Here is a 24,416-nt window from a genome sequence, read left to right on the forward strand (position 1 = left end):
TAAAGATAAATAAAATAAAATAAAATAAAAAGAAGAAGAAGAAATTTGTCAGAGGAATCAGAGTTTAATAAGTTACATACAGAGGAATCAGAGTTTAATAAGTTACATACCTCTGACATTATAACCCATGGTAATCCTGCCATACCTAATGTGTAAGCCACACTGAACCCCTGCGTGGATTATTTGATAGTCAATTACTGCATCTCAATTGGATCTATCACTATGTAAACCTTAGTCTAGCATTAGAGTAAAAATGAACGGTAAACATTCACTTGTTACCTTTAAGAAATCAAAAGGAAAAGCGTAACACCTAGTCTCACATTGGGATGATGAATAGTTCACACAGAGTTAGTAGATTATAAAAGCACTTATGGGTGCTAAGTTTCACATCGTTTCCTTACTAAGTGAGATTAAGCTTTATAAGTGATTTCAGGAAACTCCAAATTGGCAAGTAATTTTGAAGTGATAATGCAAATCTGGCTAATGCTTTTCCTAAATTGTTACAAATGGTATTGTGTGGTCACGAAGCATTGCATGAGATGTTCCTGACAAGGACTTCAGGGATTTAGGAAAGGGAGATTGTAATACCCTGATCCCACATTGAAAAGATGAGTAACTTGCATAGAGTGGGTGGATTATGAAGCCACTCCTAAATGATAAGTCCTACATTGATTTTTTACCAAGTGAGACTGAACTTTATAAGTGATTCCAGATAACTCCAAGTTGACTGGTATATTTCAAGTGATAGCGCAAATAATGAGAGTTATTGATGTGTATTTGAATATGAAAGTAAGAAGTAGTTTGATTTTCTAAATTTGAATTAAAACTTAGGAAAGCTGTTGTGAATGCCTTACCAGGATCCCTATTAGCACCAACACGGGAGTGAGCTCTTTCAACTGGTTGATGTCCTGCTTATAACAAAAGCTTTTTAAATATAATCATTCAAATATGCGGAGAACATAACCAGAGACAGAGTATGTCTGAATTTGGTTCTGATAGAAACCTGAAAGCAGAATGACAAGCCTACAAGGAAGCAACTGAAGCACATTCCAGCAGCAGAGACCTGCAAGAATTGGTAGAGTTCATTGCTATCAACTTATTGATGAATTATACCAAGGACTTAAAGCTGACTCTTTGCCATCCGGCCCATCCTCACCAAAAGAAGTGGTCGTCTGCCTGATCTATCTGCCAAGATAACACCCACAGCGGCAGACGGAATCTGCAAAATAATGTTTTTGTGATTGGGAGATGTACCAAGCAGAATCATGCATCCCCTCACAGTCTCATATACAGTGAGCAAAGTACCTGGACGATAGCCATTGATATAGTCCCAATGCTACTTGAAAAACCTAGCATAAACCAGAGCTAGTAATCATCATTTCTTCATTTTTCAGTAGTGACATGAAACAATTCTTGAAGCCATTAAATTTACCAGCTTCTGAAAATATAGAGCTTGCATAAAAAGCAATTGCATTGGCGCCTCCCAATTGTTGCAGTATCATCAACCCAAGTCCAACCTAAACCAATTTAAGTAAAATATCTATAAAGAGTGGACAAGCAATGAAAAGTAAAGGTATCACAGCGGTGAGGCTTACAATGAGGGAATGAACATATATATGTTGGAACAAGTCCAGAATTCTAGTTTCTGAATGCTTTTGAAAGGTTTCTGTAAAATCCTGCGAGAAGGAAGGAGCATACCAAAAAAGTTAATAAAACATAACCACTAAGACATCTTTCCTCTAGTTAAGTTAATAGAAAATACACTCTCATTAAAACACAAAATCAGAAGGTTACTTTGATATCAGCTGCTTCTTGTGATATATCAGCATGCTTCCCCCTAAGACGCTGTAGAGCAGCTTCAAGTTCTGGTTCTTTACCAATTTTTGCCTGCAGACCACTTGTACTCATCATTTCCACATCCTAATGGATGCTCACATTTTCTTTACAGAAGAAACCAAAGAGAGAAAGTAGAAATTTCAGTAGTCTTTAGATGTGTTCTCTTGAAAACACACTTGAAAAGGCCATGAAAAACATATTAAAGAATTCAACACATTCTTTTTCTCCACACAACGAAAAATCTGTATAAATAACTTCAACAAAATCTTTGGACTCACCAACCATCTAGGAGACTCTGGAACAAAAAATAATCCCACAAGTTGTACTAAACATGGAATAGCACCTGAAAATAAAATCAATGTGGATAGAACTACATCATTCTAGGATTAATTTATCTTCAGATTAAATTCTCACAGAGAAGGACCAACAAACAAGGTACCGATTAAAGCCAAGGTGCGCCAGGAAACGATATTTCCAATGAAATACATAAGTGAAATGCCGCAACAAACCAACAGCTGCATAATTGATGAAACATAGGGTTGTGAACAATGAGTTGGCTATTCAATTTAAAGCTATTATTAATGATTTAGTTATACCTGATACGCTGATGTAAATTGTCCTCTAAGATTCTTAGGTGTTATTTCTGCAATGTATACAGGTACCTGTTTGAGTATCAGAAATTAATCATTATTTGTTGTTTTTGAAGTAGGTAAATCAACTATAAAATGTAGAACTGATGAATTACCACATAGCAAATAACACCAAAGCCAATACCAAGGGAAAGTCTTCCCAGATCCAACCACCAAGCATTCTACATCAAGCATTAAACTCTATTAGTAGCTGAAACCCAAAAGAGAGAAATGTGGATGGAGTAATTTCCTTCACTTGGTTCATACTGACTTTGGAAAAACAAAAAATGGCTTATCTGCCCCTTCATCAACATACAATAAAATAGCAAAAAAGGAAGAAACTTCAAAGTCCGATTACAATAAATATTAACACTATGATTTCTAGTGTCCTATTTGTTAGGTCTAAAGTATTGCCTCATTCCAGTTATCAAAATAAGGGTTGTAACTTTTTAAACACAGTGTTTAGGTGTAAAAATTAGAGTTTGAAATTTCAAGATTTTATACCGCCGTCAGCAAGCTGTCAGAAAGTTGTCCTAGCGCTACACAAATTGAAAGAGTTTTTGATTGTGTTTGATGGAGTAATGATATAAAGAGGATTAGAGTCTTCCCAAATGTGACGTGACTTTTAAAATCACCATTGAATTTGAGATGAACATCATTAAATTTTAATCTATTTGTGATTTTAAATGACACATCACATTTGGAAGGATTCTAAGGATGACTCTCTAGCCCTCCTTATATCATTACTCGATCTGTTTGAAGAGTTCTTTTTTGTGAATGAATTTTTATTAACTACTACAAAACTTTTGTCTTAAATTTGCTGCATATTGGGGGTTAGATCCTGATCCTTTCACTCTTTTAGGGACTGGTAACTAAAGAAACTTGAGATTAGAAATTAATTAGAGTAAGAAGAAACTCTTTGTAAAACTTGGTTGGGGATTGGAACTCATTCTATGGAAAGTTGCTTAAAGAGGAAATGTGAAGACAAGATGAATTGGGAACATTAATTGAACATATTGGCAACCAAATGCAGCATTATTTAGGGGAAGGTAAGAAAAGTGAACAAAAACCCACCTTTCCAAATGCTATAGCAAGCCAACCTGCAAGGCCGAATATTTCCGAGAACCACATTGCCTGCATTACAATATCAACAAGAAATTGAAAGGAATAATAATAACAATAATAAATAAATAAGATTTCATTTTTAATTCACAGTAAGCCCTGAGATACAAAAAATTTTCTGAATTTTCTCAAGTGTTACAATATCAACAACCAAATGCAGAATTTTCTGACGTGTTACTTTCTGACACGTCAGAAATTTCTGACGTGCCACGAAGTGACATGTCAGAATTTTCTGACGTGCGAGAATGAGACACGTCAGGAATTTTTCTGATGTGCCACAAAGTCACAACCTGACACGTCAAAAAAAATTTTGACGTGCCTCTACTGACACGTCAGAAATTTTTCGTTTCTGACACCCAAAATTTTAACGCCCCACACACGTCAAAAATGCCCCATCAGAAAACCCATGTCAGCAAAATTTCCCTTTTTTGTAGTGTAAAGAAACTTACACCTCTTCGACCAATAATATCCGCTATCTTTCCATTTAACAATGCACCTATAACTCCTCCAATGGTTAGTGTAGAACCAAAAACTGAATACTGCAAAAGGCAGAAAAAAGAAAAAAGATTAATTGCATGCAGAATTGACAATTAATCATCAAAGGTTTAAAATCCAAAGAAAATTCAATATAAATCTGCAAGGTGCAAATACATTTGTGCATGTGATCATGTGTAAATTTGTCAACGTGCTTACAAATACTAATGAAATAAACACATGATTTTGTGTGAGGATAAATTAAAGAAAATTGAAAAACTAAAAGACTAAAAATAAAATGATGAATAATTAATTAGTACTTACATCAGCCACAGACAGACCCAAATCTTCCATGATTCCGGATTCAGCAGCTGATGAATATCCTGTCTTCAAACCAACCATAATATCATATATTCAGACCAACTTAGCCAACCCAACAACCAATGCTCCATAGAACAGGTTCAACAGACATTTTTTTTTTTTATATGAACCTATGATTATAGATACAGTACACTGCAACGACTATAACTATATATATAATAAAGCAAGAGATATGCTAATTCTTTCAATTTTTCATCCATCTTTTTGTAAATTTATTATTGAATCTGTAAAACCTATTAGATAAATTTGAAAGATAAAAAGCTTTTTTTTTTTTTTCTTTTTTTTTTTTTGTTAAACAGATCCAAGAGCCGAATGTAGCTGTGTAGACCTGGCCTATGGGCCTATTGTATGGGACAATGCATGCCCACCAATGACAGGCTGAGCAACCTACACAATCCCCGGCCCACAGTCACCTCCTACCACAGGGCCACAACCAATATTATTAAGTTCAAATAACTGTTTTTGTTTTTTTTTAATTTTTTTGACATGTCCGCACAAGAGGAGGAGGGGGATTCGAACTAGTGACTTTCACTTCACTAAGTGTGGTCCCAGCTGATTGAGCTACCTCTTGGGGACAATTGCGTCCCTACTGTTAAGGTTTAGAGTTAAATCAAGAGACAAACAAATGAATTGTCTCTTATATTCCTGTAAAATTTATACCCTTAAAAAAAAAAAAAATCCAGTCCTCACTAGAGAGGCAAATGTTGACTTTTCTTCTTTTTTTTTCCCCTAATTAAGGGGTAATTTGGTCATTTTTGCATGATTTAATAAAAAAATTATAATAGAAAGGTAAAATTAAAAGGAGCTTTGAATACTGTCATTGCAAAAATTAATAATTTGAGATTATGAATAAAAAATCATTGATAGCTCTAAATAAGTGAAGATTTCCTAATAAATTTACAACTTTTTTTTTTTTTTTGTGAGTACATAACGCACACAACAAAACGAAGAAGAAAGTAAAAAACTAAACAGGCCTAGCTAGAGGGATGAAACGAAGGAGGGTCATTCCCACTTTCTCTCAATTATTTGAAAAAAATAAAAAATAAAAAAACTATTACAAAGTGACGTGTCACAACAAGTAAGATTTTCTAGTATTCCTAGAAAAGGAAAGACCTAAAACAGTAGTGAAGAAGTGAGTGTTATATGTTTGAGCCCGAAAAAGGAAAACAGAAAAGGTTGTTGGTAATTAATGGCACTTACAGCGCAGCCTGCGCAGAGTGAACCGCAGAGGGCGACCATGGTGCTGAGTACTACAACAGGCGTGGCTGCTCCCCTTTCTCCATCATATCTGAAGGCCTTGGCTTCATCTACAATTGTAGACCTTGGCAATAATTCTTCTTCCTCCATGCCTTCTCTCGCCATTTTTAATGCATGGAAAGAAGAAGAAGAAGAAGAAGAAGAGAGAGGGCAAGATTCAAGAACTTGTTTTATATATATATATATATATTGAGGGCCGGAGAAAGACATACAGACAGACAGATCGAGAGTTTGTTGAGACCGAACACACGACGGATTCATGGGAGACTTTCGGGTGGGTTTAGTTTAGTTGCCATTTTTGGCATTTTTATATTAAGGCTATCAAATCACGTGCTTCTTGTTTCTGACTTGTTAATGTTCCTATTATGATCAACGTGCCATGAAGATATATATATATATATTGGCTAATTTAAAAAATAAATGAATAAATGTTGAAAAATGCTATGGGTTAATATTTTCTCATATTTGGCCAATCTCATCTTAAAAATCAACCATTAAATTTATGAATTCCACATAAGTCAATGATAACCGAAAAAATATTAGGACGGAACTCTCTCGCCGTAATAGGTATTAGGCCTTAACATCAGATGATCTATTTTAAGTTTAAGTTGACTAAACAGATATATGTTTATTTGTTTTTCTTTTTATATAAAAATAAAATAAAATAAGTCAGAAAAACTAAAATTAAAAAAATGCTAGGAGATGGACAGTTGAAAATGTTGAATAACATTTTCTCTTTGTGAAATGGAACCATACTTGGTCATTTTCTTGTTAACAATTTTGTTTTCAGTTATCATCAAGTCAAAAACATTAAAAAAAAAAAAAAAAAAATTGTTTTTGATCTTTATGTTACATCAAAATACTTTTTTCAATCCAAAAATTAAAAATCTACTGAGTTTTATTTTTTTCTAATAACATACGTGTGGTATTTAATTGTTCTAAACAAATATTTCCATTCACTGATCACCATCAAACCTAATATAAATAAAAATAATTGGAATATCCCGTAGAAAATTTGATCATGTGAATATACAGAGTGGGTGGATCATAGATGTGGGGGGACAAATGCATCTCATATTACTAATTTCCATTAATAATTTCAATAGAAACAAGATGATCAAAGTAGATCATTCAAATAATTGAATACCACACGAGATATAAATATTAAAAACCATTGGAAACCCAGGTGTGAACAGATCGAGTGTATTATAATTAATAGAATGGGAAATTCATCTTAATTATTGGACCAAATGGGTAATCGATGCCTGTATTTCTTCTAGCACTCGCCCCTTTGTTTCTGGTACAAGCTTTGCAACAAATACAACAGCTGAACCACATATCAACGAGAATATGAAAAATGTTCCTGTAGTAGTGTACATACGTACCCAAAACATTGTTTTTATTAAAAAAAAAAAAAAAAAACAAAAAAAAAAAAAACGGAGAGAGTGGGGCTGCAGGGGTTTGATTACCTGCTGAGCTCCATTCCATCATAAAGTTGAAAGCGTAGGTTACAATCCAAGAACAGGTCCAGTTTGCTAAAGACACCAGGCTTCCAGCTGAGCCCTTTATGTTCATGGGAAATATCTGTAACAAAATCTGACCCTTCAATCTAAAGCTCAAAATCTTCTTCTTCTTCTGTCAAACTGCTATTAAAACCAATGAAAAGATTCTTTCTATTACTTGAAACAAGAAAGTTATATACCTCTGACAATAGGACCCATGGTATTCCTGCCATGCCTATTGAGTAAGAAACAGCATACCCCTGAGCATTGCTATTAGTTAGTAAACGACAAACTCGACTTGATTAGGATTTAAGGTTGTTGTATTTAACGATATAAATTATGGAACATCACGTGGTGTCACCTACACCGTTAAACACAACAACATTGAAATGAAAACAATTAATGATCATCAGCAGGCACTAAGGTCAGTTCTCCTTTTAAGAACTCAGATAGCATCCAAACTTAGGAATCTTAAACACCACAAATTGTTATATGGTATTTCAAGCATATATGGAATTGTTACAAAATATGAGACATAGAAAAGAGGTATCTTTGATGGGTTTCCTTGTGAAGAAGGGGAATAATTGTATATACCATTATGCCAATAAACACCAAAATGGGAGTGAGCCCCTTCCACTGCTGGAGGTCCTGCTCACAGCAAACTTACCTTTTTCAAACAATGATCTTTTACCAATAAAAGTAAACAAAAAACAATAGAAAAAGAGGTATATATATGGATTTGGGTGAACCTGAAACCAGAATGACAAGCCTACAAGAAAGCAACTCAAGCACATTCCGGCAGCAGATACCTACAAGAAATGGAAACTTCACTATCATTTAATCAATGAACTAAATTATTACCTTAAAAATGTATCCTTTTCCATCCTCACCATTAGAAGTAGCCGTCTTCCTGATTTATCTATTAAGAGCACACTAGCAGCAGTAGCTGGAATCTGCAATTGAATATTTACACTTGGTAAAAATGCATAAACCAAAAGCCTTGATTCATTCTGCAGTTAAAGCATCAATTAGTACCTGGATAATAGCCATTGATATTGTCCCAACACTACTCGAAAAATCTGTCATAAACCAGTGATCCATATCATCCTTTTTCATGTCTTCTATATTATCATTTAACTATGGAAAGCGGTTCTAAAGGCCCTTAATTTACCAGCTTCTTCGAATATAGAGGCGGCATAAGCAGAAATGGCATTGTTCCCTCCAAACTGTACCAGTAACATCAATCCAACTCCAACCTTTTAAGAGATACAGTAGAAAGATTAGACATGTTTTGAAAGGAAGAGGTTCTATGTATAAAAATTATTTTGTTTTCATTTCTAGTAAGGCTCACAGTAAGTGAATGAGCATATCTCCTTTGGAACAAATCTAGAAATCTAGTTTTTGACTGCAGCTCCAAAGCTTCCGTATAATCCTGCAAAAACAGGAACACATAAATACTAAAACATAAGAAACCAAAGATTATTCTGCTTGAGGTTGCAAAATTTACCCTGATATCAGCCACTTCTTGAGAAATATCAGCATTCCTTCCCCTAAGGCGTTGTAGAGCAGTTTCAAACTCTTTCTCCTTGCCAATTTTAGCCTGCAGGCAATTGTATGATCATTTGACAATTCTAATGGATCCTCACTTTTCCTTTACTGTGTATGCTTTAAGATAAAAGCGAAAAAGAAGATCTTTCTCTTTTACACTTTAGATGCATCATAAACATGACATTTTCACTATAACCTTTGAGTTGGACTCACCAGCCATCTAGGAGATTCTGGAATGAAGAATAAGCCTAGAAGTTCTATGAGACATGGAATGATACCTGAAAGTAACAAATGAACACAAATAGACTTGACTCAGAAATTCTCTACATATAAATAAGTAGGGAAAGTTACTAAACTCGTCCCTAAGGTTTGGCCTTGTTTCAAATCGACTCCTAGAGCACAGAAAATAGATGAAATTTGTACAGAAATTGGACAAAAGGATCACTTTGATGCTGCAATTACCAATTAAACTAATGGAAATCTTGAAAGGAATTACCAATTAAAGCCAAGATGCGCCAAGAAGTGACATTTCCAATGAAGTACATCAGAGAAATGCCGCAAGTAATCATCAACTGTACACTTGATGAAATATATTAAAGTAAAACAATTGAGTTAGGAATTCAGTCCAAACACCATAATAAGAAATTCTTACCTACCTGATTAGCGGATGTAAATCCTCCCCGAAGGTTCTTTGGGGTAATTTCTGCAACATATATAGGAACCTGGAATTGGATTTATTACTATCATAATTAGCAAGTGTTTCACAGATAGATAGCTAAATTAAGTAGGAATCAAAAGTCTTATTATAATTACCACGTAGGCAAGAATCCCATTGCTAAATCCCAAAGACAGTCTTCCAAGGTCCAGCCACCAAGCATTCTACAGGAAGAATTCAAATGATCTTTCTGCTATGAATCTAAACCTTAAATGCAGAGAAATGGAAATGTGACAAAAGATATCTGTCTGACTTGCTTCAGAATGATTTTCAACAATCTTTCAATGGAAAAAATGGCCACAACCAAATAGACATCAGAAGTAAAGTTCAATCAGAATGCACTCTTTGTAAAAATTAAAAGGACCTCATCTTATTTGAAGTTGTTTCCATAAATCAAAGGAGAAGAGGAAAAACCTTTGCAAATGCTATAGCAAGCCACCCTGCAATGGTGAAGAACTCAGAGAACCACAATGTCTGGATTAAAATACCATTAAAAAAAGTGTTAAATCATCCGTTATTCCAAAATCTTAATAAAAGAGTATACTTCCCAACACTTGGAATATGTAATTGAAATTGTCATAAACTATAGAGTCAAGGTTTGAACTCGAACCTCTACTTTGATATTATGCTAAATCACCAATAATCCCAAAAACTTAAATTGATAGAAAATAATGATTAATTAATAATAATAAAAAAAAATGTGGGAGAATTTGAGGGAGTAAAAGTGGCAAAAGAATCTTACACCTCTCCTACCGATGACATCTGCTATCTTTCCATTAACAAGTGCTCCTGCTATTCCTCCTGCTGTCATTATTGAACCGAAAACTGAATACTGCACAGTGAGGGTGGGGAAAAAGGCATGCAAGTAAATAAGACACTGAAATTATTATGTGAAATAACAGAGAAAATTTGATAGGAAAAATCAAGATAACAAGTTCTAAATTAAGGGACAGTGTCACATTTCACTAAATTGAAGTTAAGATTTTGGCTAGTCCTGTACCAAAAATTTCTCAAAAAAACTTCACATCCAGCTCAATAAAATGACTAAACTTTTGCTGATAGTACTCAACAAACAACAAATCCTTGGCTATATTAATAATTAAAAATAAATAAATAAACAATTTTGTTCTCTTTCCTCTTTGTGAATTGGGAAAGTAAATAAAGAAATAATATTTTAAATTGAAAAGTAAAAGTTGATAACTAAAATGGTGAATGATGTAATTGTTTTGAAAAAATGAATATCTAAAATAAATAAAATGTAATCCCTTAAGTAAAATTTAGCTAAACATTTATTGAACCAAACTAGATGTGAGGGATTGAGGGATTGACATACCTTTCTCAAATTTATAAATCTAAACCGTTCATTTCATCCAAACGTTTAAAATAATTCATGTTTCAGCATTTAATGAGAAAATTTAATAAGGAAACTACCTTTAAGGAATTTAATAAGCCATGTTTCCTCATTAAATGTTAAAACATGGCTTATTTTAATCGCTTGGATAAAATGAACGGTTAAGATTTATGAATTTGAGAATCTCAAATTTAAAAAAAAAAATTCTAAGAAATCTCAAGCCTGATGGGATTGCTTGGGTAAACTATATGAAATAGAACTTTATAAATTATAATCTTTATCTCCACATGAGTTATTTATTCCACATGGGTTATTTATTTAGTGGGCCCTCTCATTATTGGACTTCAATTATTCGGCCTACTTGTATTAACAAGTCTCAAACTGTTTGCATTATGAAACTTCCATAAACAAATTTAGCTATAGATATAAAGGATTAGCACTTACAGCAGCGACAGAGAGGCCCAAGTCTTCCATAATTCCAGATTCAGCAGGAGATGAAAATCCAGACTGCAAACCAGTAATACTGCAAATGTTGAGACAAAGTTGCTCCTATTCCGGCCTCTTTCTTTTCTTTTGGAAGAAAATATATATATATATATATATAACAAGACCAATTGGGTATTTGGATAATATAGTGCTACTCACAGAACACCCAATAGAAAGTGAAGCGCAGAGGGCGACTATGGAGCTCAGTACAACAATGGCCGTGGCTTTGGAATCACTTGCTGACACGTCCTCGCAGTTCTCATTGGCCTCTGCTGCTAAAAGTCCATCTTCCATTTTTTTCTCTTCTTTGATGTTTGAGTGCAGAACCTCTTAAGCCTCTTCCACTATATACCCAGCACGTGAGAGTGAGAGTTGGTGCCTGCCTGGGGTTGGTGAGAATACTCTCAATTTCAAATGAAAGCGAGAGTATTTATTTAGTGTAAAATAAAAGATGATATTGTACGATAAAATTTATAAGATTATCTTTTCATTTTACACTAAATGAATATTATCCATTTCAAATAAAATTGAGAGAATTCGAGGAAATCAAAGCAATATGAGCGGCTTTCTTGCTTTTTAAAAATTGATTTATATATTCTGGCATCTCAAAAACAGGGGTTTTCTCTGCTTTTGCTTGGGATAAATCTTACACCCTCTCTCAAATTATACACTCTCCTTGACCTGTCACATAAAATAACTATTGGAATTTGGATTATATACTTGGAAATTTCTAGGAATGAAGTGTACTAATCAACATTTTAAATTTAACCAAATCGGGGTGATCATATCATATCTGAATCTTTTCCAGTGTTTACAAAAAGGAGTATTGAATGTACAACTCCCGAAATAAATAAATTAAAAAAAAACAGAAGTTTTCGTGCATTCAGGTTGACTGGCAGTTGGAGCTACGTACGACCCAATGTGGGTTGTTGAAAAAACGTGTCTATGATCCCTATATTTGTTACCACAACGAGGGGGTTGTGGTAATCCAATCTACATCGATCATTGTCCTCTGCTTTTCTTTTCTTTTTTTTTCTTTTTTTTTAAAAAAAATTAAAAAAATGGTCAAAACAAGCTTTTATTAAAAACCATTTTTCTGACATAAAAATTATATTTCTCAAACGCAATTCTAAACAGGCTCTTAGCCATTCAAGGCTTAGCGTTGACAGTGCCTCCCTCTGTCATCCACGACTCAAGTCCATCGACATTTGACACCTCCCTCAAACATCTACAAATAATGATCATTGTAATGAAATTCAACATACTTCAATATATAGCCTTAAAGGCCCTTACCAGTCTCTTTCTTTCTCACTTTATATATTTTATTATATACAAGAGAAAAAAATGTTGTAAAAATTATATAATTGCATATAGGGATAATGAAACTGACGGGTTTAATGCCATTTATAACTACTCTTTTCTTATTATTGCAGACTATGAGTTTGGATTTCTTCTAGTGCACGCCCATTGGTCTCTGGCACCAGCTTAGCAACAAATAAAATTCCCACACCACATATGCCTGCGAATATGAAGAATGTCCCTGAAATGGTGAACCAAGAACAATCGTTAGAAAAAAAAAAATGGTAAATCTATTAAATCATCACTTATTCAAAAAGTTTAAGGTGATGGAAAGAAGTAAATTTAATCAATAATCTGTCTCTACACGTAGAATATTTAATTTAAATAGACATCTGGCTTTAATATTATATTAAATCATCACTTGTTCCAAAAGCTTAACCTCAAATCTAATTTGAATATATTTAAATCTAATTTGATTTGATCTCTTATACCGTTTTGAATTCTCTCAACTTCATTATAAATAGGAACCCTTTGTATTGTAAATTTATCAATTAAATAAGAGCACAATATATATAATCCTTAGGGCTTTTATCTTGCGAAAGTAGATCATAGACCGGACCATATAAAATCTTGTCTTTGTTGCTTTTATTTTCATTTCATTATCATTTTCTTCAGAACAAAGAAGCTTAAGTGAATGAAGAGTCACAAAGAGAAGGAGGACTAATTAAAGGGAGGCATTACCTGCTGAGCTCCACGCAAATGAAAAGTTGAAAGTGACAGCAATAATCCAAGAACCAATCCAGCTCACAAAAGTCACAAGGCTTCCAGCGGAAGCCCTTATGTTTATTGGAAATATCTGGAAAAAAAACAAACAAACAAACAAACCCCATTATTCATTTTCAAGCTAATTCCTTGTTATGTCATTCTCACTTAAATTTTTTATAGTTTGGTGCAGAAATGAAGCTTAAAACGTACCTCTGACATAATAATCCATGGTATTCCTGCCAAGCCTAGCTGAAAAGAACCCAAGAAAACCTGATTGCAGAATCATATATATGGTTAATACACATCTGGAAAAGAAAGACATGAAGTGTGTCTTATGCCAGGAGTGTTTGTGTTTTTTCTGCTTTTAGGTGTTGAGGAGTAGCATGGATTTAGGATAGGTGTTTGATTCAAATAACAATACACCAATAAGGAAAAAAAAACACAAAATGGGTTGATTTAGCTTGAAAAAGTTTCCCTATGGTTAGCTTTCATTACCAATACACCAATAAGGACAAAAATCGGAATGAGCTCCTTCCCACTTTGAAGATCCTGCAAGAAGAATGAAAGACCAGTGATACTTAAACTTTTTGAACCTTTTAGGACACTGATACTTCAAAAGAATATAATTAAGCAAATTAAGTATACAGGTTTATAAATTTTGCTTAACCTGCAAGAAGAATGACAATCCAGTGAGGAAACAACCTAAGCATGTTCCTGCCACAGATATCTGCAATCAAATCATTGGCAGACTTCTTCAGTATGGGATAGTCAATAAACTACAAATATAAACAGAAAATTGCTTCGTTCTGACCAGTAGGAGTGGCCTTCTTCCACACCTATCTATGAAGAGTACTCCCAAAACTGTCATTGGAATCTGCATATAAATGGCTACTTAATCTTAGAGAAGGAACAAGTTATACCAGATATATGAAGATTACAGTGAACCTGAACAACTGCCGCTGCTATAGTCCCAAGCTTACTAGAAAATCCTGTCATACAGCAGCTATTATGTCTTCCTTTCTCTATGATAATTGATATGATTCTTTCAATTAAGCATGAGTAATTACTATAGTTTCATAACTTACCAGCAGACTCAAATATCACACTTGTATAAAATGTAAACCCATTAAGTCCTCCAAGCTGCTGGAATACCATAAGCCCGACTCCAACCTGTGACAGTTTCAAAATGTCTAGACATCACACAAGATATTGAACAAAAAGGCTACACCTAAGAATAATTTAGAGTGTTTATTACTGTTATTGAATAAGCATATGTCCACTTGAATAGGTATAGAATTCCATCTTCAGATATCCGTTGAACGTTTTCTGTATATTCCTGTAAGACAAGGAAGCCAATTGCATAATAATAATATAAGCTTTTGGGATAAGCAGTGATTTACCAATAATTGTTTCAATATTAGTTGCTCCTTTATTAAGTATGGTAAAAGTAAGAATTACTATGATATCAGCTGCTTCTTGAGAAATATCAGCATTTTCTCCCCTGAGGACTTGCAGCACAGCTTCAAACTCTTCTATGCGCCTGCATTTGGCCTGCAGGCAATCAAACACAGAGCATAGTAATGAATTTGTTTTTGGAACTTAATGCAATGCTAAAATTGATTTTCATTTGTTATAGGCTTCATATATATGTAACATGGAAAAGAAAAATAACCATAATGTTCTCCCATTCTACTAATGTACCATGTGCAATCCAACCTAAAAGACAACTTCCAGAAGAAGCTTGAATTGGACTTACCAGCCATCTAGGAGACTCAGGAATAAGAAATAGGCCAAGCAGATTTACTAGACATGGGATAATTCCTGAGAATGATATCACATAGAAGCCAGTTTTAAGGAGCTATCTTGTGACTGTATTAGCAACAATACAAGCTGAATAAATAGGTGACCTATTAGAGCCAGGGTTCGCCAATTGACAAGAGAACCAAGGAGAAATGTGAATGCTTGGCCAAAACCTATCATCAGCTGCATATGGACAATGCATTGGCACATAAAGGATGGAGCTGACATTTAATTCAAACCTATAATCAGAAACTCTACCTGAGAAAGTGATGCAAATGCTCCTCTAACATTCTTGGGTGTAATTTCAGCAATATAAACAGGAACCTGTAAAAAAATATCATTATTCATCACAAGAATAGGTGATAACATTTGAAGTCTTAACCTTGTCATTGCAATTACCACATAGGAAAGAACCCCAATTCCACATCCAACTAAAAATCTTCCAATGTCAAGCCACCAAGCATCCTGTCAACAAGAATACACATTTTATGTTATGAAATCATTCAGTACTTCAGTTTCTAGTTGATTCCACCTAAACAATTTAATATTCTCCAATATAGTTGCTGGCCCAATTCAGACCTTTTATTTTTGTTTTTCACTTCAATCTCTTTTTTATTGTTACAAATATGCTTCAATTCATGGGGGGCATCTTCTCAATTAGTATACATAGAACTTGAACTTGAACTTGAACCTCCAGCAGAGACAAGAAAGTTAATATAACTATCTCTTTCTAATGCTAAGTCTAAAGCTTTCTTCTAAATTTGCTTGCTGACAATCTGCTTGCCTATTAATCCTTGTTGCCAATCAAATTTCTTATAATAATATAGTCTAAGATATGAGACAAATATAAGAGAATCAAAGAAACCCTTTAAGTAAATAAAAGGTAGGAAAAGAAATAAAAGTAGAAGAATAAGAAGACCTTCGAAAATAATATTGCAAGCCACCCTAGGATGCAGAGTATTTCTGAAACTCCCATTGCCTGCTTTATAAGATTAGCTTATACTAATCAACTAAAAAAGTTGGTAGACGAATTATTTAGAGGGTAACTTGAAAACATACACCTCTCCTGCCAATGAAATCAGCAATATTCCCACTAAATACTGCTCCCAACATTGCTCCAATTGTTAATATTGAACCAAAAATCGAATACTGCACCAAGTGTGAAAAATGGAATGAGGAAAAATGAATCTAATAAAGGAATATAACATAAAGAACACAAATTCAATATATTGTAACAATCAACAAAGACTTCCCCACAATCATGTAATTTCAGATTTGTGTGTGTGTGTGTAAGGAGGTGGACAAATCAAGCACCCTGCATAATTCTATTTCAACACAACTTGAGAAATGCTTCTTTGCATTTTGGCGTTCATCTTGCGTGCATCTTCGCTGGCTTATTATTTTTGTTCATTTTTAAAGCTTGAGCAACAGCCATGGTGGTTGCCGTGGCTTAACTTCATGGCCATGCAACTAACGTCATGGCTGTGGAGGTTGAACCATGCTATGGAGGGGAGAGGGAGAGAGAAAGAGAGGGTAGAAAGATGCAGAGATCGAGGGGAGAGATGATAGAGAAACTGGAAGGCATAAGTGGAGGGAACAAAATATAATTCTTATTGAAGTGGCTTGGATGCCAACTACGTAGAAACGCTATTGCAGTCTCTCTCTAAATGACATAAATTTCTTTCAAAAGGAATTTTCTTGAATTAAATACAGCACATGTTTTTAAAATAATTTTATTAAAAAATTATGTCAATCGCGCATGCAAATTAAAAAATTTATGTGCTTCTTACATGATTTTTTCTTGGGTATGGGGTGGTTCGGCCACCCCTAGACCGGCCATGGAGTGGTTCCCTAATGGCAAAAATGGGGGTGGTCGGCCACCTCATAATTTTTCCATTTTTTTTTAGGGTTTAATTTTTATTTTTTATTTTTTTTTTAGGACAAGTGTCATTTGTATGTGACAATACGTAGCATTTCATTAGTTTGGGATGACAGAATGTAACATAGATATTAAGTTGGTCTTTTTTCATAAGTTAGGTACTATTTGTGAAACGATTTGACACTTAGGTAAGAAAAAAAAAATGAAAACTTAAGTACTAAAAAGGTAATTAACCATAAAAAAAAAAATTAAAAAAAAAAAAAAAAAAGGCAAAACTGTTATTACGTGACATTAATCTGGATAGAGATGCTGGCCAGGCCACCTCTCTCTAATTTTTTTAATTTTTTTGAAGTAATAAGTTAGCCTCCATACATAAAGAATTAAGCACCTATCTTTTCAAAATATTTTTATTAAAAAAGTGTGAAAAAAGTTTTAAATAGTATTTTATAATTTTGAAAAGCGTTTTATGTTTTTGAATAGTTTGTTGATAGTTTGGAGAAAAGTTTTTTTTTTTTTTTTTTTTTCAGTTTTCAAAACGGTTTCCAAACTAGGCCTTAGAGACTGGTTGGTATAGATTTTTCAAAGTATTTTACATTTCAAACTATTTTATTCTTGATTTAATGTAATTTTCATTTCAAAAGGTTATTAATCTCGAGTTGAAATATTGGTCCAAGCATTCTGGCAGTAATTTTCGAATCCTAATTAAAGTCCAAGTCTCAACGGCTAGTCGTTTGCTCCTTTCTTTTGGCCCTAAAAAAGTAAACAAATAAATCCACTTGTCACTTTCCATTTGGTCTTCAAATCTAGGCCTATAAGTACCACAGCCCTCACCTTAATAATAATCTCAGATGACACTGCTGCACCCATATGTTAAGTTTTTGACCTCCAGATGGAAATATTAGTTAGCTAATATAATAACCATGTTTAAATCATGAGTAAAATGCTATTTAGTCATAAACAATTATATAACTGTTATACAACTTGATGTTATGACGGTGAAAATCAGCTCTTAAATCAAATACTAATTGTAAGAAAAAAGAAAGAAATTATGACTGTCGCGTCTTATAAATTGTATGACAGTTATATAGGAGTCTACTAAATAATAAGCTAAATTGAACCTCAGTGAAGTTAAGGCCAAGGTCTTCCTCAATTCCGGATTCGGCTGGTGACGAATACCCCACCTGCAAAACAATGAAAACCCCACTTTGATGAATACTCATCAGGTTTGTTTATGTTGCTCATATAATATAGGGATAATTGCACTTTTAGTCCCTATAGTTTGAGGCAGAAAAGGGCAGAAGGGGGAGAAGTTTAACAGCTAAAGTGAAACACATTTAACAACAAAACTATAAAAACCTTAATCAAATCTAAAAGACAGTAATTATATATATACTTACACCATTTCCAAAAGTATAAGATCCGCAGGTGGCAACTAAGGTGCTGAGGAGAAGAATAAATGTTGTGGTTGAAGAGGATTCAGTCTTGTGGAGCCTTGGTTCCAGAAGGAGTGCTCCTTCTTCCATGCTTCCTCCTAAACTCATTGGGGGTGGTGGAAGGTGGGGAGGAGGAATATTTGTATAAAGGGGATGGGGTGAAGAGGAATATGGTGGGACTTACAGGTGTAAAACAAAAATAAGTTGAAATATGGTTGAGAGGAGAGTACGAGAGAGAGAGAGAGAGAGATGCAGTGATGCATGGATGCTTCCATGGGATGGGGCAGGGCTTTTAGTGAGACTTTGAACTAATGGTTGGGTTGTGTGTGAAGGCGACTGGGCATAATTGGAATTATTTGAACCGAATAGTATTCAGTTAGTTATATTTGAATAGTATTTTTTATCTTTTCATTTTTCCTCAAAGACAAAAATATTCCTCAAAGACAAAAATATTCATCAAATATAACTAATGGGATATTCTTCAGTTTAAATGAATGGGTGGGGATCATAATTCCTCTTTGGGACTATCCAAACTTTTCATCTTTTCTCTTTTGAGCATTTAATTCTTTACACCGACCAACCTTAATAATTAAGAGCATTCGAATAAACCATCGCTTTATTAAAAAGGTATTCAACCTATCTGGGAATAGGATTCTCTCCATTTCAAATTAAATGGAGAGTATCCATTTAGTGTAAAATGAAGGGTAATATTATAAATTTTATTATTTGACTTTAATGTTAATACAATATTACATTTTATCTTATATTAAATAGAGTATGTCAATTATTTTAATGGGAGTCTTAGGTGACAGCCTAATTGGCCTAATGAAACAGCCGGCCCTAGCTGAGAGAGAGAGTGGTTCAGCACATGGCCAGATACTTACTCGATTGCACCATAATCAACTTACTATGGTGCAATACACATGTTGACAATTTAAAATGGGCCAAGAGATATACATATAACCCAAGTTGGCACGGCTAACTTTTTTCCTATAAGAGCTAACCTAGATTTAGATCGCAATAATTATTTGTTCGAATTACTAGTAATTTAAATAGATAATGTGAAAGATCTGAGATCCTATATAAAATATATCTGCTTTCATATGGAACCCACATGTTCGAGTAGGCGACCACCAAACAGCTTAAAATTTATTTAAACAAGTGAATTTTATATGAATCTCTCATATTATTTGTTCCAATTACTAACAATTAGGACCGATGATTGTTGATCCTTTTCCGACAGGCCAGCACTCCCATTGTAGGAGTGCGCCTCCAACATTTTCACAAACAGTGAATTTTATATGAATCAGGAATTCGGGTGAAGTAAAACAGCACACGGCGTGCCACGCACACCTGTGCAAAACTTTTTTTTTTTTAATTATAAAAAAAAAATTGCACAGGCGTGCGTGGCACGCCGTGTGTTGTGTATCACGACTCCAGGAATTCCATCACTTGATTCGACCCCCACTAAGCCATACCCTATTCAATGACATTCAACTAGATATATATACATACAAATTTTGAAAATTGTTTTAATAATTCAAACAGTGATTAGATGCAAGGATTTGATGTCATTTATAATGATCATTGCAGACTATGAGTAATTGATATTTGAATTTCTTCTAGTGCACGCCCCTTGGTCTCTGGCACCAGCTTAGCTATGAATAAAATTCCCACGCCACATATGCCTGCGAATATGAAGAATGTCCCTGGAATGGTGGACCAAGAACAGTCATTAGAATAAAATCTTGTCTTTGTTGCTTTTATTTCTATTTCATTATTATTTTCTTCTGAACAAAGAAGCTTAGGTGAATGAAGAGTCACAAAGGGGAGGAGGACTAATTAGAGGACGGCATTACCTGCTGTGCTCCACCCAAATGAAAAGTTGAAAGTGACAGCAATAATCCAAGCACCAACCCAGCTCACAAAAGTCACAAGGCTTCCAGCGGAAACCATGATGTTTATAGGAAATATCTGGAAGAAGATAAAAAAAACCCCCATATTCATTTTCAAGCTAATAATACCTTCTTGTTATGTCATTCTAGCTTAAATTTGTTATAGTTTAGTGCAGAAATGAAGCTTAAAACGTACCTCTGACATAATAATCCATGGTATTCCTGCCAATCCTAGCTGAAAAGAACCCAAGAAAACCTGATTGCAGAATCATATATATATATTATTAATACACAACTGGAAAAGAAAGGCATGAAGTATGTGTTGTATGTGCAAGGCAGGGGCGAGGAAAATCAAACATTTCTACTTGTTTCCTTATGCCAGGAGTGTTTGAGTTTTTTCTGCTTTTAGGTGTTGAGGAGTGGCATGAATTCAGTTTTCATTACCAATACACCAATAAGGACCAAAATCGGAATGAGCTCCTTCCCACTTTGAAGATCCTGCAAGAAGAATGAAAATCAAGTGATACTTAAAAACTTTTTAGGACACAGTGATACTTCAAAAGTATATAGGTTTATAAATTTTGCTTCAAAAATAACCTGCAAGAAGAATGAAAGTCCAGTGAGGAAACAACCTAAGCATGTTCCTGCCACAGATATCTGCAATCAAATCATTGGCAGACTTCTTCAGTATGGGGTGGTAAATAAACTACAAATATAAATAGAAAATTGCTCAGTTCTGACCAGTAGAAGTGGCCGTCTTCCACACTTATCTATGAAGAGTACTCCCAAAACTGTCATGAGAATCTGCATAGAAATTACTACTTAATCTTAGAGAAGAAACAAGTTATACCAGATATATGAAGGTTACAGTGAACCTGAACAACTGCCGCTGCTATAGTCCCAAGCTTACTAGAAAAACCTGTCATACAGCAGCTATTATGTCTTCCTTTCTCTATGATAATTGATATGATTCTTTCAATTAAGCATGAGTAATTACTATAGTCTCGTAACTTACCAGCCGACTCAAATATCACACTTGTATAAAATGTAAACCCATTAAGTCCTCCAAGCTGTTGGAACACCATAAGCCCGACTCCAACCTATGACAGTTTCAAAATGTCTAGACATCACACAAGATATTAAACAAGAAGGCAACACCTTAAAATAATTTAGAGTGCTTACTAATATTGAATAAGCATATTTCCGCTGGAATAGGTATAGAATTCCATCTTCAGATATCCATTGAATGTTTTCTGTATATTCCTGTAAGACAATGAAAGTCAATTGCATAATAATAATAATAATGATTGAGGTTTTGGAATAAGTGATGAGTTTACCAATAAAAGTTCAATACTAGTTGCTCCTTTATTAAGTATGATAAAAGAGGATTACTATGATATCAGCTGCTTCTTGAGAAATATCAGCATTTTCTCCCCTGAGGAATTGCAGCACAGCTTCAAACTCTTTTATGCGACCACATTTGGCCTGCAGGCAATCCAACTCAGAGCATAGTAATAATACTAATGCTACATTAACTCTTGAACCTAATGCAATGCTAAAATTGATTTTCATTTGTTATAGGCTTCATATATATGTAACAAGGTAAACAAAAACATCCTTAATTTTCTCCCATTCTATTAATGCACCATGTACAAACCAACCTAAAAGACGACTTCCAGCAGAAGCTTGAATTGGACTTACCAGCCATCTAGGAGACTCAGGAACAAGAAATAGGCCAAGCAGATGTACTAGACATGGGATAATTCCTGAGAATGAGATCACATAGAGCCAAGGTGCTATTTTAAGGAGCTATCTTTCGACTGTATTAGCAACAATACAAGCTTAATAAACAGATGACCTATTAGAGCCAAGGTGCGCCAATTGACAAGAGAACCAGTGAGAAATGTGAGCGCTTGGCCAAAACCTATCATCAACTGCATAGGGAAAATACATTGGCACATACAGGATGGAGCTGACATTGAATTCAAACCTATGATCAGTACATCTACCTGAGAAAATGATGTAAATGTTCCTCTAACATTCTTGGGCGTAATTTCTGCAATATAAACAGGAACCTGTAAAAAAATTATAAATATCATTATTCATCAGAAGAATAAGTGATCATATTTGAAATCTAAACCTTGTAATTGCAATTACCACATAGGAAAGAACCCCAATTCCACATCCAACTAAAAATCTTCCAATGTCAAGCCACCAAGCATCCTGTCAACAAGAATACACATTTTATGTTATGAAATTATTCACTTTAGTTTCTAGTTGATTCCCCCTAAACAATTTAATAATCTCCAATATAGTCGCTGATCTTTTTCAGACCTTTTGTTTTTGTTTTTCATTTTAGTCTCTTTGTATATCAATCCTTATACGATCATATAACTGTATTCGAAAATTTCAACTAATACAAATTATATCCAAAGGAACAATAGTTGTTGCAAATATGCTTCATTGGGTATCTTCTAAATTAATATACATAGAACTTGAACTTGAAACTCCAACAGAAACAAGAAATATCTCTTTGTAATGCTTTCTTCTAAAGTTGCTTGCTGACAATCAAACTTCTTGAAAGAATATAGTCTAGGACATGAGACAAATATAAGTGAATCAAAGAAAACCTTTAAGTAAAGAAAATGTAGGAAAAGAAATAGAAGTAGAAGAATACGAAGACCTTGGAAAATAATATTGCAAGCCACCCCAGGATGCAGACTATTTCAGAAACTCCCATTGCCTGCTTTACAAAGCAATACTATTTAACTGAAAAAATTGGTAGACTGTGAAATCGAAATTTTAGGCTATGCAACAAATTATTTAGATGGTAACTAGAAAACTTACACCTCTCCTGCCAATGAGATCCGCAATTTTCCCACTAAACACTGCTCCTAACATTGCTCCAATTGTTAATATTGAACCAAAAATCGAATACTGCATTGCGTGGGAAAAAAAAGAATTAGGAAAAAATGTATAAGACAATATACTATATACGTCAACCCTAATTCGACCCATTTAATAAAATGGGTCAGATCCTTCGACCTTAACCCACTAATTTTGTGTTGGACTTGGCAGGTTAATTTTGTGTTATGTTTGTGCCAAGTCCGCGAGTCATGCTAAAAATTGACAGCCCTGCTCCATGGTAATTGTCATGGCTCAACTTCCATGGTCATGCAAGTAATGTCATGGCTGTGTTGAACCATGCTGTGGAGGGGAGAGTGAGAAAGAAAGGAGAAAGGGTAGAAAAACGCAGAGAGGGGAGAGATGATAGAGAAACTGGAAGGCATAAGTGGAGGTAACAAAATATTTTTAAAATGAAAAAAAAAAAAAGAAAAAGAAATGCTAACAAAAATCATGGATTGGAAAGAAGCTATTACTCGGGTCCTAATGACTAGTTAATGTCAAAAGGTTGGAAACTAGGTTTTAAAATTCAAATGACTCAAAACACAGTGGGTGCTGCATATGTTTTCCTTAATTTTATATCAACTTGTTGGGCTTGGATGCCAACTACAAATGCTATTGCGCTCTTCCTCAAAATTACAATTGAAATACGCTTGAAGAATTAGGATATGTTTGATAATGGTCTTGAAAAGTGTCTTTTGGTTTTAGTTTGAAAAAAAATGTTTTGAAGTGAAAATGTTTTTCTCACAGAGTCCACATTTGGGAAAATGCTTTTTGTGGAGTCGACCTAAGAAAATTGTTTGGTTGTGTTTAAAAAATAATAATAATAATAATAATAAATATGATTATTTTGAGAAAACAAAAACAAAAGTAGAACAGAACTCTTACTTATAAAAATTTTAAAAAGGAAATTTGATTAGAACTTCCTGAGTTTTCAAAATACTCCATCAGTTTTTAAATCGGACTTTTAACTTCATAAGTGTTTCACATTTTTCACTTTATTCATTCTATCCAAAACTATTTACCCCTCACACTACCGGCCCCTTCTACAATCGATGTGAGATCAACAAGATAAATTATTGGTACCAATAATTTATCTATATTTTCCTATAAAATCAATAAATCAACCTTTAAAATTGT

The 24,416-nt window shown here is 34.1% G+C and overlaps 3 protein-coding genes across 10 annotated transcripts in view; all 3 read right to left on the reverse strand.

Moving 5' to 3' along the window:
* Positions 1-11,673, reverse strand: part of LOC132168964 (sugar transporter ERD6-like 5) — a 12,235-nt gene extending 562 nt beyond the window's left edge. The window contains exons 1-34 of the mRNA XM_059580060.1: positions 11,461-11,673; positions 11,260-11,322; positions 10,207-10,296; positions 9,879-9,938; positions 9,563-9,628; positions 9,406-9,471; positions 9,246-9,321; positions 8,963-9,027; positions 8,709-8,801; positions 8,553-8,633; positions 8,373-8,457; positions 8,237-8,280; positions 8,092-8,154; positions 7,951-8,010; positions 7,796-7,849; positions 7,402-7,461; positions 7,169-7,283; positions 6,947-7,062; positions 5,643-5,738; positions 4,386-4,448; positions 4,037-4,126; positions 3,540-3,599; positions 2,582-2,647; positions 2,433-2,498; positions 2,276-2,351; positions 2,115-2,179; positions 1,795-1,887; positions 1,596-1,676; positions 1,433-1,517; positions 1,306-1,349; positions 1,157-1,219; positions 1,004-1,063; positions 855-908; positions 111-170 (exon numbers count right to left, since the gene is read on the reverse strand). Of these exons, the coding sequence (XP_059436043.1) occupies positions 111-170; positions 855-908; positions 1,004-1,063; positions 1,157-1,219; positions 1,306-1,349; positions 1,433-1,517; positions 1,596-1,676; positions 1,795-1,887; positions 2,115-2,179; positions 2,276-2,351; positions 2,433-2,498; positions 2,582-2,647; positions 3,540-3,599; positions 4,037-4,126; positions 4,386-4,448; positions 5,643-5,738; positions 6,947-7,062; positions 7,169-7,283; positions 7,402-7,461; positions 7,796-7,849; positions 7,951-8,010; positions 8,092-8,154; positions 8,237-8,280; positions 8,373-8,457; positions 8,553-8,633; positions 8,709-8,801; positions 8,963-9,027; positions 9,246-9,321; positions 9,406-9,471; positions 9,563-9,628; positions 9,879-9,938; positions 10,207-10,296; positions 11,260-11,322; positions 11,461-11,595 (2,514 nt within the window). The 5' untranslated portion in view covers positions 11,596-11,673. The remainder of the gene's footprint in view (positions 1-110; positions 171-854; positions 909-1,003; positions 1,064-1,156; positions 1,220-1,305; positions 1,350-1,432; positions 1,518-1,595; positions 1,677-1,794; positions 1,888-2,114; positions 2,180-2,275; positions 2,352-2,432; positions 2,499-2,581; positions 2,648-3,539; positions 3,600-4,036; positions 4,127-4,385; positions 4,449-5,642; positions 5,739-6,946; positions 7,063-7,168; positions 7,284-7,401; positions 7,462-7,795; positions 7,850-7,950; positions 8,011-8,091; positions 8,155-8,236; positions 8,281-8,372; positions 8,458-8,552; positions 8,634-8,708; positions 8,802-8,962; positions 9,028-9,245; positions 9,322-9,405; positions 9,472-9,562; positions 9,629-9,878; positions 9,939-10,206; positions 10,297-11,259; positions 11,323-11,460) is intronic.
* A 1,004-nt stretch (positions 11,674-12,677) lies between these two features.
* On the reverse strand, positions 12,678-16,156 carry LOC132168667 (sugar transporter ERD6-like 5). Its single transcript, XM_059579675.1, has 15 exons — positions 16,085-16,156; positions 15,565-15,630; positions 15,424-15,489; positions 15,273-15,348; positions 15,122-15,186; positions 14,824-14,916; positions 14,621-14,701; positions 14,451-14,535; positions 14,311-14,354; positions 14,177-14,239; positions 14,033-14,092; positions 13,861-13,914; positions 13,576-13,635; positions 13,342-13,456; positions 12,678-12,841 (listed from the first exon to the last, which is right to left on the reverse strand). Exons 1-15 carry the CDS (start codon positions 16,139-16,141, stop codon positions 12,726-12,728), a joined length of 1,101 nt encoding a protein of 366 aa, XP_059435658.1. The 5' UTR covers positions 16,142-16,156; the 3' UTR covers positions 12,678-12,725.
* A 3,808-nt stretch (positions 16,157-19,964) lies between these two features.
* The window catches only part of LOC132168666 (sugar transporter ERD6-like 5), an 11,618-nt gene continuing 7,166 nt past the window's right edge, over positions 19,965-24,416 (reverse strand). For 3 of the 8 annotated variants that reach the window (XM_059579669.1, XM_059579667.1, XM_059579674.1), the window contains 13 exons: positions 22,530-22,595; positions 22,382-22,447; positions 22,231-22,306; positions 22,074-22,138; positions 21,765-21,857; positions 21,555-21,635; positions 21,248-21,472; positions 21,114-21,176; positions 20,970-21,029; positions 20,817-20,870; positions 20,569-20,628; positions 20,337-20,451; positions 19,965-20,186 (listed from right to left, as the gene is read on the reverse strand). In XM_059579669.1, the coding sequence (XP_059435652.1) occupies positions 20,062-20,186; positions 20,337-20,451; positions 20,569-20,628; positions 20,817-20,870; positions 20,970-21,029; positions 21,114-21,176; positions 21,248-21,472; positions 21,555-21,635; positions 21,765-21,857; positions 22,074-22,138; positions 22,231-22,306; positions 22,382-22,447; positions 22,530-22,595 (1,149 nt within the window). In that variant the 3' untranslated portion in view covers positions 19,965-20,061. Of the gene's footprint in view, positions 20,187-20,336; positions 20,452-20,568; positions 20,629-20,816; positions 20,871-20,969; positions 21,030-21,113; positions 21,177-21,247; positions 21,473-21,554; positions 21,636-21,764; positions 21,858-22,073; positions 22,139-22,230; positions 22,307-22,381; positions 22,448-22,529; positions 22,596-23,055; positions 23,134-23,219; positions 23,310-24,416 lie in introns of all 8 variants that reach the window. The other 5 variants (XM_059579672.1, XM_059579671.1, XM_059579673.1 and 2 more) reach the window with 4 other exon arrangements.

This window comes from Corylus avellana, chromosome ca2 (genome assembly GCF_901000735.1).
Source record: "Corylus avellana chromosome ca2, CavTom2PMs-1.0".
Taxonomy (NCBI): domain Eukaryota; kingdom Viridiplantae; phylum Streptophyta; class Magnoliopsida; order Fagales; family Betulaceae; genus Corylus; species Corylus avellana.

Excerpts from the sequence above, each read along its gene's own strand:
- LOC132168667 (XM_059579675.1), bottom strand. The coding sequence starts at position 16,141 with ATGGGAGTTTCAGAAATACTCTGCATCCTAGGGTGGCTTGCAATATTA. Across the intron at positions 15,187-15,272 it reads GCGAACCCTGGCTCTAATAG|GAATTATCCCATGTCTAGTA; the intron begins GTCACCTATTTA and ends TATCATTCTCAG. Across the intron at positions 14,355-14,450 it reads TGTGATATTTGAGTCTGCTG|GATTTTCTAGTAAGCTTGGG; the intron begins GTAAGTTATGAA and ends GCTGTATGACAG.